General features: G+C 37.3%; 1 protein-coding gene across 1 annotated transcript; it reads right to left on the bottom strand.

Moving 5' to 3' along the window:
- Positions 1-521: 521 nt before the first annotated feature.
- On the bottom strand, positions 522-1,286 carry LOC145095917 (uncharacterized). The gene has a single exon (XM_079033729.1). The coding sequence runs from the start codon at positions 1,284-1,286 to the stop codon at positions 522-524; it is 765 nt and encodes a 254-aa protein (XP_078889855.1).
- Between the last annotated feature and the right edge of the window lie 17,716 nt (positions 1,287-19,002).

Below are 19,002 nucleotides of genomic sequence, written 5' to 3' on the forward strand. Positions count from 1 at the left end.
ATATACACAAAAACAATATACTAACAAAATTGGTTAGAGCATCCACAAAGACGAGTTCAATGAGAGAGGTGACAAGTCTATTTTGTTAGTAAATGGATTAAACTCTATCATAATAAGATGTCACATTGGCATTCAACCGCTTTGATGTTCAATAACCTTTGAACTCTACAATGAGAAAATAAAAGATTTTAACTCTTAAAAAATGATGTAGTAATCTATTATAGTCTATAAAATTCAATTCAATTAATTGTTGATGCCCTTAGTTTGCATATAAGGACCATAATTTGTTTCCTTTTGAATCTAATAGGGTTTCATACCCCAATTTAAATCACCTCATGTTATCGGTCTTAATAAGCAATAATAAAAAGCTTTTCTATTATAAATTTATAAATACCTACTAAATTGATTATTAGTAAACTTTACATCCTCAAAAAAAAATTTGTTTTCAAGGAACATCTCATTGAAAGAGATTTACAGTTAATTAAAGTAATAAAATTGAACAAATTGTGTTTGAGTATATTTTAAAATGGAAGAATTTTGCCCATTCCCTTGACATTTGAGAAGAACCCAACCAGATCTTGCTTATAGGGTAGATACGATTTCCTCCTAACCACTTCATTTTCAGCTCTTCTTTGCACGTAAAACAGTTCATGTACAGGAGTTTGCACCTTCAATCGGCCGCCGACTTTTAAAACCTCACCGGAATTCCGTTTCTGTTTTGTACTATTGACCTTCGTAGGAGTCAAAAACACCATCGGTTCCTTACCCTCGCTGTTGCTCCTCCGGAGAAAAAAATACCGGTTGCTCCACCTCTTAGTTCGAGATCCTGCCGAACTACTCTTCTTACATTTACTCATACACGATGGTGATCCACCATTAACCTTAAGCCTCCACATGCAGCATGTTTTAGAATGTAGACTTTCCGATTCTTCCTCTTCCCATGATGAATACAAAGAAGATTCTTCTCGCTCTTCTATAAACAGCTTCTGTAACGAACCAGTAATAGAAGAAAAAACATGAAGCTCATTTTCCTTTGCTTTAGCCTCACGATCTTCCTCATCTTTCACCAGTAGATCACGATTGAAAACAGGAAAAACAGTCCTGCCTGTTGAATCGTTTTCTTCCGTTGAAACATCCTGGTCGCTTAAAACCGACAAAAACTCGAAATCATTTGCCTGTTGTTCACGGATCACTTTGGCGACTACTATTGATGTTAAACTATCAGAAGAGTAACAACTGAAGCTAGGAGAGACTACTGATCCTTCCATTTTCTTCTGTTGTTGCATCTTGTTGAAATATCCCGGAATCTTTTGGATTTTTTTGTGATCGGAAGTGAAGAAGTTGATGAATTATGAGATATAGGAGAATTTGGTAGCAGAGGGAATTTGGTAGCAGAGGGAATTTGTTAGCAAAGGGTATTTATAAAGAGAACAAGTTAATGATAACCCTTGAATACTAATGAGTGGTTCTACAATTCTATTCCACTAGCTGGACGTTGCATGTGAAAATGATCTCGCAATATGGTACGTGTTTCTCGTTATGGATTTCTTTATCTATTTTATTAAAATTCAAATAATATAATAGTTATTTACATATCTATACAGAATATTTATGTTGATTTATTAAATTGGTTTAGCAAAAGTAATTTCAAATTAATAAATTAGAATAAAAGAGAGTTGACATTCTAGAAGGGTATTCTTAGCAAATCCATGACGTGGGGGTTGATTTGTGTGGAAGCAAGAAAGAAAATGGAACTTTGGAGACTGGCTTCGCATATCTAATTCAATATTCCATCGTTATTTCTTACAATCATATAATCATATAATAAACATTATAATATGAAACTATTCAATTGAATATTTCAGGACAAACTTTATAGACTGTTTTCAGTTTTTGCAGTCAGATCTGGTGGAGATCAAAGTTGAGGTGTACAATTTTTTTCTATCAAATTTTTCCTAAAGCTTGCCTATAAGACCGAAATTCATTAATTCTCGATTCAAGACCCTCTCGCATCAGCAACGTTCTTTTCTTGAATCCCCCTTTGCTTTGGAAGAAATAAAATATGGTGTAGTAAAACATTTCGAACACACGGTATGCTTGCTTACAGGTGTTGGAAAATCTTGATGGGTATTGGTAAATATTTCGTATTTGTTTAATTTACCTATTTTGAATAAATAGTGTTTGACTAGGCCATGGGAAGTGCATATGCAGGTGGGTGTACCGAGTCTTTAAACAAACATATTCTCTATAAATAGTTAGTTTAGCTTTAGTGTGTTATCTTCGTTGAATATGTACAGCCTATTTATAGCCTTACTTGTTTTGCTGAATAAGATAAGTGTTTGTAGTTTTTGAGTCCAAATTACTTTACTTCTTTATTTGTTTTCTTTTCTTCTTCTCGTGTACAACAACAACAAATAACATCTGTTTTCTTTTATCTCATTCGCTCATAGGTTGAAGGAGAGGGGCTGAACCAACATTGGGTATCAGAGCTCTCAGGTTGGGTATCAGGTAAAAGAAAAGGGGACAGCTTCATGTGATTCACAACAGGAGAAACAAAGACCGAAGAGACCGGCTGGAAAGGAAATTCCGGTGTAAAGAGACCGAAGACCGACGGAGGAGAAGACCGTTAAGCTGCAGTAAGGACCAGCGACTAATCCTTGACCGACACAAGTGACCGGATACCATAAGCTCACTTAAGGAAGAAAGAAATGACCGAAAAATTCATAGCAAGACCGGTATTAAAATTCGAAAGTGTTGCAGAAATGAAAGAAAATGCAGGTGCACCAACGGTTCGTAAGCAAGGGAGTATGACACTCCGGTGTCCAAAATTGACGGAAACAAACTACACTTCGTGGTCAATTTTGGTTGAAAGTGTGTTGAGAGCACATGACCTTTGGAAGACGGTACTAGGAGAAGATAAGGACGAGAAAAGAAACTATACTACAAAAGCTATAATTTATCCCACTTTCCGGGATGATGTTCTTTTGCAAGTTGCTAAATATAAGGATGCACAAGATGTTTGGGACTCCATTATGATTAGGTATTTAGATACCGAACGGGTACAAAAGGCAAGGTTGTAAACATTAAGGGGTGAATTTGAGAGGCTGAAAATGAAGGATGACGAGACAATCAATGATTTTTCGGGAAAGATAATTGTTATAGTTGAGAAGTTCAAAAGTCTTGGTTCATCTCTTGGTGAAGAAGTGACTGTTAAAAAATTCCTTAATTTCGTTCCAAAAAAGTATTTGTCAATTGTAGCTTCTATAGAACAATACTCCGACCTTAAAAGTTTGCCAATGGAAGAGGCGGTAGGAAGGCTAAAAGCCTAGGAAGATAGGCTCAAAATCCATGATGAAAAAGAAGAAGAGTGACATCAACTCTATATGGCAAGTGAAGAAAGGCATGGTGAAAGTAGTGGATACGGAAGATGAAATAGAGGTAAATATGAAAGAGGTGGAAGAGGCTGAGGAAGAGGAAAAGGTCGAGGGGACAAAAGTGGAATTCAGTGTTATGATTGTAGAGATTTTGGGCACTTTAGCAATGAATGCACAAAGTGGAAAGACAAAGACAATGAAGCAAACTTGGTCGAAGAGTAAGAGCTAGCTGTGCTATAATGGGTGATCAAGATTAAGGTGTGAATGTTGGATAATCTTGATGTGTATTGGTTAATATTTAGTATTTGTTTAATTTACCTAATTTGAAAAAATGTTGTTTCACTAGGTCATGGGAAGTGCATATGTACATGGGTGTACCGGGTCTTTAAAGAAACATATTCTCTAGGAATAGTTAGTTTAGCTTTAGGGTGTTATCTTCATTGAACATGTATAGGCTATTTATAGCCTTATTTGTTTTGCTGAGTAAGATGAGTGTGTGCAATCTTTGAGTCCAAAATACTTTACTTCTTTATCTGTTTTCTTTTCTTCTTCTCATGTACAAGAACAATACATAACATATGTTTTCTTTTATCTCATTCATTCATAGGTTGAAGGAGGGGTGCTGAACCAACAATGGGTGCAACTCCTCCTTCATAACTATTGTGCCGAAAATAAAGGACTGCATCGCTCTTGGTGATTATAGACCCATAAACCTTATTGGTTGTATATACATAATCATCACCAAAGCACTAGCTTCTTGGCTCAAAATTGTTATCTAATCGGTTACTGATGACACCCAATCAGCTTATATAAAAGTTAAAAATATACTCGAGGGACACTAATCATGTATGAATTATGTACATACTCAAACAAAATGTTCATTTTCAAAGTTGATTTCAAGAAGGCATGCAACTCAGTTAATTCACTACAAGAAACCTAGTAGCGAAAAGCTGAAATTCCATTGCAAAAGACGAATAACGATGAAATTTGCGACGAGCAATTTCCCTCCCAAAAAAAAACCTCGTAGCGAGTGTTCGCTAGGGAAACAATCATTATGCTGCAAATGTGACAATGGAATGTAATCCGTTGTAGATGGTATTCTGTCGTGTAGTCTGTTGTTGGATTCCATCAAAATTTTCATTGTAGTTATTCCATAACAAATTCTGTTGTAGTTAATCCCTAGCAAAATCAATGGTAATGAATCCCCAATAAATTTCATTGTGATGAATCCCTAGCAAATGTCGGGGTGGTTAATTCTAGTAAATTCGGTGGTGGTGACTCCCTAACAAATTCGCTGGTGGTGAATCCCTAGTAAATTTTGTGGTGATGAATCCCTAGCAAATTCAGCGGTTGTGGATCCCTAGCAAATTTTATGGTGATGAATCCCTAGAAAATTCCATAGCGATGACTTCCTAACAATTTTCGTGGTATATATTATATAGCTAATTTCATAGCATAGATTACATACGCACGGATCGATAATTGATTTATAAATTAAATCCCAATTATTTTGTAGTAATATAAGGAAAAAAATTCAAATAACATTATATCATAAAATATTACACTAATTATTTATTACATGGAAATGGAAAGTGGCTATTCTAAAATAAATAATTTGCAATAAACACATCAGCTCTTTATGACCTAATAGTTTTGTTGTTCTCTAATAAAATTAATAAGATCTATTGCCGATTTAAGTTATTTGTGAAGTTGCTCAACTCTTGTGTTCTGTTGGTCTTCTTGGTCCTTCATTATTTCTTTAAGCTCTTCGTGTTTCTCTTTTTGTTCAGCATCAAGCTCCCTCAATTCTTCCATTTCATCATTTTTTTTTCGGAATGTAAGATACATCCGTTTTACCGTTCATCTTGGGAAGCACCTTTGCAAAAGAGCCTAATCCATAGTCTTCAATTTTTTCATGACCACCAAGAACATCATAAAATATTTTGTCATCCTCAAATTTAGAACCTTTAGCTTTCAACTCCTTTTGTTTTTCTGTATAAGACACCTACAAAATAATAATAACTTAAATTAAAAAAAAACATCAAAGTTATGAATGCCATTAAGGACTAGCAACAATATAAAAGTTTAATTGAATTGAAATAAATATTACATGAATTTTTCAATCTTTTTAATTTGTAAATGTGACTCCATTGTGATTCTTCGTGTGTATATACATGAACAATTCACTATGGGGTCGATCACGTCCTAATTTCCTCTTATGTATAAATACCATAAAATGTAAAATATACATATAAAAATAATTAATGTACCATTAAAAAGAATTACCAAATCAGAAGCTATCTTCAAACGATTTGTGGACCCAATGTTATGGGTAGGTTGTGCTATTGCATCAGCCAGCCACACCGTTACGCTTGTTTTTATTGTTCTGCTTGGATTTCAGCTTGTATTCATTTGTCTTTCGTTTTTCTTGTCAGGAGTTCCAAACTTCTTGTGAAATGTGAGATGGTTTAAAGGCAAGTGGGTTTCTATTTCTGCTTCACTTATTATAGAGATATTGGTCATAACTTTGTGTCGCTTTACTTACCCAAGCTTGCCTCAACAGCGAGTCTATTGCTTCATCCAAACAACATTTTTTCTACACATTAACAATATAAACATAAGTATAAATGCAACCGTTTACCAAACAACAATTTATCACATATAGTTAACTACCCAAAACTTCTCCCAATATAATTCGCGCATTTCATTGCTTACTTTTCCCCAAGTGTAGCCATGTGGATCTAATCTTTGACAAAAGGACCAATTAATAATGTGTTCACAAGGTCCAGGTGGCATGAGCCTGCAAATAATGTGATCATTTTAGCTTTGAATGTATATCTAGATGTACACCAAAAGGTTATAGATTGAAAAAAATTGTAAGATATGATTGGTAACTCCTGTTTTTTTTTTCAAACATGAATAGTTAAACGTTCATCTGGTCCACAATCTTCAAAGGAATTGTTTTGACCTTCCACATTTTCCACAATATATCTATTCACATGTGTTATGGATGTAGTTAATATTGGTTGTGTTGGTGATGGGGTAGATTATGGGGTAGGTGGTAGGATAGATGTATATGTTGAGGATGTGGTAGTTTGTTTAGGTAAGGAGGATGTGGTATTCACTGTAGTTGTTGAGTATGGTAGTGTCGATGAAGGTGTTGAGGTTATGGTAGTACATATATGTGTTGATGATGTGATAGTCGATTTTGGTGTTGAGGATGATGTCGATGATGTAGGTGTTGAAATTTTGGTTGTAGATGTAGGTGTAGAGGACGGTATTGATGGTCTAGTTGCTGAAGTTTTAGATGTATTTGATAAGGATGGTGTGAATGTTGTAAGTGATGAAGTGTCGGTTGCTTAGGATGTGGTAGTGATCGTTGGCATTAATGATTTAGGTTTAGGGGTTTTGGCGCTAGATGTTATTAGTGAACTGGATATGGATTTTGATTTTTAGATGAGATTTTCTTCATCTATAATTTTCTACTTAAGAGTTTTACAGTTGAAGTCCTGTTGCGGTTCAAAACACGTAGTGCAATGAATTTATTTGACTTAACACTTGAGGCTCATTTTGGTTTCAAGTTCAACATATCTTTCTTGCTTAGAAATAAACAAAAGGCTATAGTCAATGCCTATTTATTAAAGATGATAAAATCTTGATGAGAAGAGAACAATCATAAAACAAAAATAAATTATAAATGAAGGCATTACTACGTATGCATACTATTGAATAAAACTTTTGAATAATATTGCCTACTTCGTTACTATGTAATTAACGTATACCAATCATATATTATGAAGGGAAAACCAATGTAGTTGTAATTTAAGATTATATATATATATATATATATATATATATATATATATATATATATATATATATATATATATATATATATATATCAGAGAACAGGAAACGATGATCACGACAATAGAAAATTAAATAAAAGTAAATTTTATATGATTGACAACCTATATCACTAAAGTCAGTGCACAAATGTAATGAAGAAATGTAACTTTAGATCAATTAGCCGCCGAAGATGATGAAAGGAACTGTAAACCCTATTTCTAATAAGTTAACTTACCCTAATATACAGGCTTAACATGTGTATGTTAGAGGGAAATGATTTGAAAATTTTTTTGGAGCTCCACTAATGAAAAATTCAAACTATACAAACTAGAGATAAATATTTAGTAATTCAAATTTTTTAAATTAGTTCCACCGAAATAAAAAGGTTAACGAAAAGAAAGAATAAAGGGTAACCAGGTGTTCATACCATAATTTTAATTTAAAATTATAAACAAGAATTATAAAGTAATAAAATATACATCTTTATGCTGCTATGTTTAAATTAAATTTTTTTATATAAAAGATGTACGTGTCATGGTTCATGTGGTTGTTTTTTATAGTTTTATGGTAATACTCATGGCTGACATAGAGGTTATGGGTTATGTGGTAGTTGCTTATAGTGTTATAGTAATACCCATGGATAACATATGGGTCATGGGTCATGTAGTAGTTATTTATATTGGCATGGTAATACCAATGGATAACATGGATCATGGGTCATGTAGTAGTTGCTTATAGTGTCATGGTAATACCCATGGATGAGATATAGGCCATTGTGATGGATTTTGAGCATTACATCAATCATATGGTGCACATGCAACCCTAAAGCTTTGGATCTAGGTTTCTCTAATTGTACATACAATAATAATCCAAAGCTATAACTCTAATCTAGCATGCACAAATCCAAATTTATATCTAAAAAAAAGTTAGTGTCTTACCTCTTAATTGTAGCTAGCTTAATCTTCAACCTTTGAGAACATAACACCTCAAATGCGATGTCTCTAATAGATCAAAAACACCACAAGAAATGGAAGAATATTAGAGAGAGAGGGAGAGGCACAAAATCGGCTCAAGATCCTTCTAGGGATTCTAGTGGTCGATTTCGGCATGCCCAAGGGTTCCTTATATAGTTGAGCAACTAGGGTTTCTATCAAAACCCAAATCCAGTTGCTTAGTCCTTAAGTAGACCATAGAATCCTTCCAGAAAGCCCCTTGGACGAATTCTAAAAGGTCACCAAAAGTTTGTAAGAAAAATATTTAACACGATAATATATTCACAACAACATTCATTGATGGATGTACTAACAACGATTTTATTTATTTATTTATTTGCATCATAGTTCATAACACTATCACTTTATTAATACACGAATAAAAAATTATTCATATGGTTTGATTAATACAATTGTAACGATACAGTTTTACTCATATTTACCCAAATCAACCACATCTAAATTTTCCACAAAGTTGGCTTTAGCTTAATCAACTATATCAAAATTACCATCTACTCATATTAGATTTTATGAAATAATAAGAGATCGAAGTCAGACCTTTGATTTACATAAATTCATCCACCATATTTTCAAATAATAAATGTGTATTTAAGACCTGAAGCATTTATTCGTCAGTGAGGGAATTACGGAACTGATAATCATAGCCATAAGGGCATATGTTGTCGACGAGACCTGTTTGACATACCTTAGTTTTGTGTAGATGGAGATGAAACCCACATACAAAATCGGAAAAATAAATCAGTTAGCTTAAAAAATTGAGATAAAGTAGGAAAGCAACAAGCAAGATGATGGGGTAATTAAAGAGGGGGGGTCGACGCTGACTGGAATATGGTGTAGATGTAGAGGTAATATCGGAGATGGCATGAGGTAGAATGTGGTTAGGGAGATAGTGTAGATGATGAAGTCGTACATTTCTTTTGTTTTTAGTTTTTGATTGGACGTAACCCTAGAAATATATAACTAGAGAGATATTTAATCTAGAAATGAGTAAGCTAATTCTAAGGAAATAAAAAAAATTTGAAATTACTTTCATACCCTCTACCTAATTTTATTATTTACATTCTCAATCGTTTATATATATATATATATATATATATATATATATATATATATATATATATACTAGGTATGAAACTGTGTATTACACGGATTGATTAAAAAAAATATATTAAAGTTTAAAATAAATAGACATATTCAACTAATGAATAAATACAATCACTATTGAGAAGATCATCCATAATATCAATCATTGTTTTGTTATATTCATTAAATTTATTATCATATTCAATATATTTTAATATATCTTATATATTTTTTAAGATTCTTTGCATTTATTATCACATTAAATATATTTAATACTTTACACATATAAATTTAGTATTATGTGGCATATTAATGGATTTAATTCAAAAAAACCACAAAATGACACGTGGATTTAAATTTAATCAAAAATTTTACAAAATTACACGTGGTAAATTTAATGAGAAGATGACATTTGGCAAAATGATCTTCATTTATTAGGATACTAGGTGTGAGACTCATGTATTACATGAGTTTAATTAAAAAAAATATAAAATTCTAACAATTTGAAAAGTTTGAATTTATAAGAAAAATGAGAAAAATTTGAATTATTAAAATTAATGAGACTTTAATGTGTTGAATACATTACATATATAAACTTTTTCTAATAAATAATTTACATATATACTACCTTACACATTAAATGTGGAATTTTAATTTAATAAAATGATAAGTGGAAAATAGAAAATTTAAAAATTCTAGAAAATGTCATGTGTCCAAATGAATGAGAAGAGGACATGTGGCAAAAAAGCCTTCATTTATTAGAGTATATATATATATATATATATATATATATATATATATGATTGTAACTAAATGAAACTCATTTGTTTGGGTTATAAATAAAGTAACACCCCACATTCTTTCTGGTTTAAATCATGTGCTATTAAAAAAAACTATTATCCGTGTCACTAAGTTCAAAAGTATATATTTCATTCTTAATAAGTATCCCTTAATTATTGCACAACCAAACCTTCCAAATCGGCAATTAAATGTACTTATGATTTTAAACAATCAAAGATAATGTACCAAGAGCAATCATGATTTTATGAGCGGTGTTAAACTAAGAACATGAGATTCTTAAAGAATGTTCATGTTTTTTTGTTCGTAAAAAATGTTAAATTCTATGCAAATAGTGTTCTTAAATAATGGTTTTTGTGTTCTTAAAGAATGGTGTTCATGTTTTATGTCTATTCTAAAAGAATGAAGATAAGTTTTCATGAAGACGAAGATGAATATCGATCATTTCTAGTGGTTATAAAGATGAATTAGGTGTAACTTAAAAATGATTTTTCTATTTAAACGGTTATTAATTGAATTAACAATTTACCATAAATAATTAATAGATGATTTTAATAATTATTTAAGAAAATTAAATACTACTTGGCTCATATTAATCCCTACATCCACATAATATTTGTTCATCCACATTTGGACATTTATATATATATATATATATATATATATATATATATATATATGGTTGAAATGAGAACTAAAAAATGTTAAGAACCCTAAAAACCATTTTTTTTAAATGTATTCATTAAGGGCATTTTGGATAAATCAAATATTAATATAATATTAAACAAACTTTTCCGCTCCTTACTTTACAACTAGTTGCCACTTGTCATATGACTACCACCAGACAGCCGCCAGACCACCTTCGAACCACTACCAGAGTAACAAACACAGTGACAATTGTTTAGTCATATTCACAACTTGATAGGACAAAAAAAATAGCTCATATTTCTGTAGTAATAACTTTTTAAGTTTTAACATATACATTTTGATTTTTTACAGCTAAATACATACACTTTAATAAAAATAAATGAATTATGCCTTGATAAATTATTTTTTTCCTTTTCTAAATTGTAAATCTCTTTAAAATATATCCTTTGTAAGGCCTATTCACAATTTAATAAAATACTAATTCACTACTTCACATTCTATTATTTTTACGCATGCATTTAATCATATTTTAACACATAATTCAAATAAAATACACAACTTATAAAGTCTATTATCAGTTTAATACATAAAATTCACAACTTAATACATTCTGTTATAAAATAATTCATATATTGAAAAAAGTCAAACTCAAACTCTACCACCACCACCACCAACTACCATATGTCTTCACCAACCACTTATGCCACCGTTGCAACCATTCATCCTTCCAAATCAAATATGTAAGTAAAATCATTGATGCATAACTTAAATATTATATTTACAGTTTAATTAACTACTTAATTCACTAATTTGGAGTTTATTGCAAAAGAGTTATAAAAAGTAATACATTCTTATATATTTATACTACACAAAAAAAGATATTCACAAGAAAATTAATACAAACATTCATACATAGATCTTAATATAATAAATTCACTATTTAATACACACAAATTATACATTCATAGCCAATTATCAAATTCAAACTTACATTTATATCTTTAGATCTATACGATAGTACTTATTTCAAAGTTTATTTACACAAATATTCATAGTTTAGAGCATATGGTATGGGCAACGAGAAATGCTATTATTGATGATGTGGCACCTCATAACCTAGTCATAACAAGATGAACACCATCCCGCTTATTGTTATGAGTGTGTTATGGCATATCTCGTTGTGATGAATACAAGTTTCAATGGGAAGTTTAATTGGTTGTTGCATTTATCAACCAATCAAATTCTTTTCTTTCTTTCTCTCTCTACCTCTTAACATAACATGGGGAACACCATTTCCTATGGTGTTATGGTTGAGGTGGCATATGAATTTGGTGTTATAACGTAACCCATACCTAATGCTCTTAATCTTTACATACTTTATTAAAAATTATAAAATAAGATATTTTTATCATGTTACTTTCCTCTTATATTTTAAAAGAAAAAAAATCATATTAAATTCACAGCTTAATACATTCAATTTACAGATTAATACAGTTAATTCATAGATTAATACAATTAATTCATATCTTAATATAATCAATTTGCTTTTTAATACACAAAATTCATAAGTTAAAGTAATAAATTCAAAGTTTAATAAAAAACTATACATTCATGACCATATTCTCAAATTAAAACTTACATTTCAAGACTTTAATTCAAAATTTAATAAATCGGTTTAAAACACACATTCACAATATTTATAATTTAAAAACTTACTTGATTTTGTGGAAGCATTTTATCAAACACCTTGTGTGCACCACACAAATTTACAATTTAATGGAGCATTTCTAGACTCTCATTCACAGTTTAATATGTCACACCGCAAAACCGGAACGGCGGAAACATTCGGGGGTGGAGGATGTCATGTTTAGTATCACACAGTGTTCTAAAAGGTGCGCCATGGTGTGAGGCGTGACTCCGCCGTTACGAAAAGCCTCATAACGTTGTTGTTAGGCATGGCGTGTGGCAAGCGTGATATGGCGCCCCATGGCGCGTTATGGTGTGTTATGGCGTGTGTTTTTTCGTTTGAGACATGGTTTTTTCCTCTTTCTTATGTCTTTTCTAATCGGAGATACAGGTATTGTGGTTTTCGTTAAATTTTTGTTATTAGCTATTGATCTAACACTTCTAAAAAGTGGTTATATTTAATATAAATTTATATTTATGTGGTAATATAATTTTAAATTAATACAAAATTGTCGCCTTACATCACGCCTTGATAAATGTCATGGCTCGCCATGGCTCGTTAAGCTTGAGGCTTGACCTTGCCTCCACGCCACGCCTCACGCCATTTTGAACCTTGGTATCACAAGACATGTATCATAGTAATCAAAGTAAATAAACAACCATTTTATTAGAAACAAAGTGTTTACAAAGTATGTTTTCACAAAACATAGATGTAACAACGGAAATTTTTTTTTTTTTTAAACAAATTTTTCATTTCAAAAGGAAGTATTTTCATCCAAAACAAGGCATAAACATTCAACGTGTCATATCATAATACAAATCATATGAATCCCAAGATCATAAATCATCTATCAATGTGTACAGATCACGCCGGCGCCTTCCCACGGTCCTCGCTAGTACCTGAAACACATACACAACAACTGTAAGCATAAACGCTTAGTGAGTTCCCCAAGATACAACTTACGCACATACGCCTTTCCAGGCCCTGACCTTCCGGTCCATGTGTCTCAGGGGACTTCCGTCCCTGCTGGGTAAACCTTCCGGTCCTACCCACGCCAACCCTTCGGTCCACACTACAATGCCTTCCGGCCCATAACATATTCGCCTTCCGGCCCATAACATAATGCCTTCCGGCCCACATTAAACTTATCATACATAGTGCATATAACAATTAACTTATCACATATAACACATATGTCTCATATCACATCCGACCTTCCGGTCACACAATCAAACCCTTCCGGGTACAGTATAGTGAGAAGACTCACCTCGTGAATATCGATAGCTAGCAAATCCCGAAATCACTCGTGCTCGATCCTCCGAGCTACAATCTCCCTATAACATCATACATCTCTTATTAGCACTTTTTATCTCTAAGGTTGACTATCCCTAAGAAGTCAACACAGGTCAACTCTGGTCAACGGTCAACGGTCAACTTTGACCGGACTCGGCGAGTGCACAAGGGCAACTCGGCGAGTCTAGACGTTTTCACCAACTCTCTAGGATTCCCTTCTTACACGTCGAGTACTCCCCCTGACTCGACGAGTTCCACCTGGAAGAATCGCGGGGCCACCCCGACTCAACTCGCCGAGTCTCAAGAACAACTCGGCGAGTCCCAGCTCGACTCAGTCCACCTGTCAACCCTCTCTAACTCACCCTGACTCACTGAGTCAACCTATGACTCGTCTGGACCACTCACTGAGCGAACTCAAGGCAATCTTCAAGCTACTCGCCGAGTCTGCTCATCGGACTCGGTGAGTCCATACCATGCAATCACTCAAACTCGCTTCTAAGGTCAGATCTGCTCCAACAATTCATAGATTTGGCCTTCCTAGACTGATTCATCACGTAAAGCCCCAAACTTGGTGTACATACAACCTCTAAATGTCCATATATGAAGAATTATCAACAAATATCACAACTCAAGGTCATAACCTCCATTGTTCTTCATAAAGCTTGATGAATGAGGCTCTCTGGACCTCTATGGATCCAGATCCAAAGCCTCATCACTAGCAAGGGACTATTTGGCCATCAAATCAACCCAACAAAGGCCACAAGAAGCCTTAAATCCAAATATACTTCACAAAACAGAAGATGAGCCGAAATCATACCTTTAGATCGATGATCTAAGCTTCAAATCCACAGAATAGCAACCTCTTTTGCTTCCTCTTGGCTAGGACTTCCCTCTTCTTTGCTAAACAACACACAAAGGTCAAGAAATGCTTCCTTTCTCTCTCTCAAATCGCTAAAGCACTCTAGGGTTTCTCTGTATGGACTGCTGGGTACAAATGACGGCCATAAGGCCCTTTAAATAGGTCCCAAACCCGAGAAATTAGGGTTTCATTAAACAGCGCGGACTCGCCGAGTCCATATCCTGGACTCGCCGAGTCCAGGCGAATCCCGCGTCCAGAATCGTGTCCCTACTCGGCGAGTCTGAGCTCCAACTCGCCGAGTCCCCTCTCAAAACACCAAAAGCATAAACAATAAAGATACCTGGAAATTCGGGCTGTTACAATTCTCCCCCACTAGAACTAGACTTCGCCCTCGAAGTCTCGCTCTGAAAACAGCTTCGGATGCTGCTCCCGCATCTCGCGCTCCGTCTCCCAGGTCATCTCCGATCCCTTCCGGTGTTGCCACTGAACCAACACCATAGGTACCTCCTTGTTCCTCAGAACCTTGATCTTCCGATCCCTGATGGCCACTGGCCTCTCGGCTTAATTCAGGCTCGCATCCACCTGAATATCCTCTAATGGAACCACTGCCGACTCATCGGCTATACACTTCCTCAATTGCGACACATGAAAAGTGTCGTGGATCTGCCCCAACTCTGCTGGCAACTCCAAACGATAGGCTACCCGGCCTACCCTCGCAATCACACGAAATGGCCCAATATACCGAGGCCCCAACTTGCCCCTCTTCCTGAATCGAATCACTCCTTTCCAAGGAGAGACCTTCAGGAGAACGAAGTCGCCGACCTGAAACTCAAGCTCGGACCGGCGTCTGTCTGCATAATTCTTCTGTCGGCTCTGGGCGGTCAATAACCTCTGTCTGACCTGCTGAATCTGCTCTGTCGTCTGAAGCACGATCTCTATACTGCCCATCACTCTCTGCCCAACCTCTCCCTAACAAACGGGGGTCCGACACCTCCTACCATACAACAGCTCAAAGGGTGGCATACCAATGCTCGAATGATGGCTGTTGTTGTAGGAAAACTCTGCCAAGGGTAAATATGCATCCCAGCTACCCCCAAAATCTAATACACATGCTCGAAGCATGTCCTCAAGCATCTGAATCGTCCGCTCGCTCTGGCCGTCTGTCTGGGGATGATACGCGGTACTAAAATGCAATCTAGTACCCAACTCCTCATGAAATTTCTTCCAGAATCTGGAAATGAAACGCACATCACGGTCCGAAACAATCGAGATCGGCACCCCATGCCGAGATACCACTTCCCTCACATATATCTCCGCCAACTTCTCCGCTGAAGAACTCTCACTGATGGTAAGGAAGTGAGCGCTCTTCGTCAACCTATCCACAATCACCCAAATTGCATCAACTCCTCTGGCAGTCCTCAGCAATTTGGTGATGAAATCCAAGGTGATCTGTTCCCACTTCCACTCGGGAACCTCCAATGGCTGCAACTTGCCATGCGGTCTCTGGTGCTCGGCCTTGACCCTACGGCAGGTCAAGCACCTCTCAACAAACCAGGCGACGTCCCTCTTCATACAGGGCCACCAATACTCTTTCCTCAAATCCAAATACATCTTCGTGGCCCCCGGATGGATCGAAAATTTCGACCGATGAGCCTCTTCCATCAAAGTAATATGGGTACCGCCCACAAACGGTACCCAAATCCGACCCTGAAAGGTCATAAGCCCTCGCCCATCCGTAACGAACTCCGAAACCAACCCAACGACCCGCTCCTTCTTCTGCATCTCCGGTTGCACAGCCTCGGCCTGTGCCCCACGAATGGCATCCAGTACCAGTGCTATCACGGTCAATCTCAAACATACATCTCGCAGTGGAGTGCTCTCCGCCCTGTGGCTCAACGCATCGGCTACCACATTAGCCTTGCCTGGGTGGTACAGGATCTCACAATCATAATCCTTGAGCACATCCAACCACCTCCTTTGACGCGTATTTAGGTTGGGCTGATCCATCAAGTACTTCAAACTCTTATGGTTCGTGTATATCGTACACAGAACCCCATACAAGTAGTGACGCCAAATCTTGAGGGCGAACACTACTGCCCCCAACTCTAGATCATGCGTGGGATATCTCGTCTCATGAGGCTTCAGCTGCCTCGATGCATATGCTATCACATGTCCCCTCTGCATCAACACCGCACCCAGCCCCAAAATCGATGCATCACAATATACTACAAAATCATCCATCCCTTCCGGGAGAGCTAATACCGGGGCTTCGCACAACCTTTGGCGAAGTGTCTCAAAGGAGGTCTGCTGCTCGGGACCCCATGAGAATGCAACACCCTTCCGGGTCAATCTGGTGAGCGGCACTGCGATCTTGGAGAAATCCTTGATAAATCTCTGATAATACCCTGCCAACCCAAGGAAGCTCCTGATCTGAGATGGTGACTTCGGCACCTCCCAACTCATCACTGCCTCAACCTTGGCCGGATCGACCAGAATCCCTTCCTGGTTAACGAGATGTCCTAGGAACTGAACCTCCCGCAACCAGAAATCACACTTGGAGAACTTTGCATAAAGCTTCTCCGATCTCAAAACCCCAAGGACCTCCCTCAAATGCTCCTCATGCTGCTCTCTAGATCTCGAATACACCAGAATATCATCGATAAATACAATCACCGACCGATCCAACATCGGCCTGCATACCCTGTTCATGAGATCCATGAACACAGCCGGGGCATTGGTGAGCCCAAAAGGCATCACCACAAACTCATAATGTCCATATCGCGTCCTGAACGCTGTCTTTTGGACGTCCTCATCCCGCACTCTCACCTGATGATATCCCGACCTCAAATCGATCTTGGAAAACCAAGATGCTCCCTGCAACTGATCGAATAAATCGTCGATCCTCGGTAACGGGTAACGGTTCTTGACCGTCAGCTTGTTCAACTCCCGGTAATCAATGCACACCTGGTGTGAACCATCCTTCTTTTTAACGAACAGAATAGGTGCTCCCCACGGCGAGCTGCTCGGCCGAATGAATCCCTTCCCCAGCAACTCCTGAAGCTGCGAGGATAACTCTTGCATCTCTGGAGGTGCAAGACGATAAGGCACCTTAGCGATAGGCGCGGCCCCCGGAACCAAATCAATACCAAACTCCACTTGCCTCACAGGAGGTACACCTGACAACTCCTCGGGAAAAACATCTGGAAACTCACGCACCACCGGAACCTCCTCAACTGAACTCGGTCTCTCGAAAGCCACCCGCATATCCATCACATACGCCACAAAACCCTTACAGCCCTGTTGTAGACACTGCCTCGCCCTAGCGGCCGAACAAAAAGCTGATCCAGAATGTGTACCCTCGCCGTACACTGAAAGAACTCCCCCACTAGGGTCTCGTATGGTCACCAGCTGACGCTCACAGTCGATGACTGCACCAAATCGGCTCAACCAGTCCATGCCCACAATGACACAGACATCACCCATCGCAATAGGAATCAGATCAATCGGAAACTCAACCCCGAAAATCTCTAACACACATCTCTGGAGAACCTCTGTGGCACAAATCACTCTCTCATCTGCTATAGAAACTCTCAGAGGCCGACTCAACGGCTCACGACTAACACCGATCTGCTGACTAAAGGCCAAAGATACGAAAGACCGACTCGCACCCGAGTCAAATAACACTAAAGCAGGTACAGAGTTCACAAGGAAAGTACCTACGCATATCATAGCATAAGCATAATATCTCAACATCAAAATAAATACATGAAATAAAGCATACCTGCCACAACATCGGGTGCAGCGCGGACCTCCTCCGCAGTCAGCTGAAAGGCTCTCCCACGAGCCCTCGGGGCCTCTGCCTTCACTGGTCGAGTCTCAGTAGCCCTGGCAGCAGGTGCAGATCCCTGAAGAAGCTGAGGGCACTCGGCCTTCCGATGGCCGGTCTGGCTGCAATGAAAGCAAACCATAAACCCCTTGGGGCAATCCCTAGCGATGTGCCCCTCCTTGCCACACTTGTAGCAAGAACCAGACCGACATGTCCCCTCGTGACCCTTGCCGCACTTTCCGCAAGTGCGGCCCTTCGGACCTCCCGTCCTCGAATCGGCGGACTTAGTCCGCTTGGCTGCCGGCTGAGACTGAGCCGGCCGCCGATCCACCCATTGAGACTCGGCCTCCTCCCTGGCCTGGGTCTCCAACTCGATCTCGCGCTTCCTGGCATTCGCCTGAAGCTCAGCAAAGGTATGATATGTGGAGTTCGACACGAACTCCCGGATATCCCTCCTCAACACACCCAAATACTGGCTCATCCGAGCCAGCTCTGTGGACACCTGCTCAGCGCAGAACATTGCCCTCTCATGAAACTTCCGCGTGATCACCGTAACCGAATCAGTACCCTGC

The sequence above is a fragment of the Lactuca serriola genome, chromosome 3 (assembly GCF_051521515.1).
Source record: "Lactuca serriola cultivar US96UC23 chromosome 3, Lser_US96UC23_V15, whole genome shotgun sequence".
In the NCBI taxonomy this organism is placed as follows: domain Eukaryota; kingdom Viridiplantae; phylum Streptophyta; class Magnoliopsida; order Asterales; family Asteraceae; genus Lactuca; species Lactuca serriola.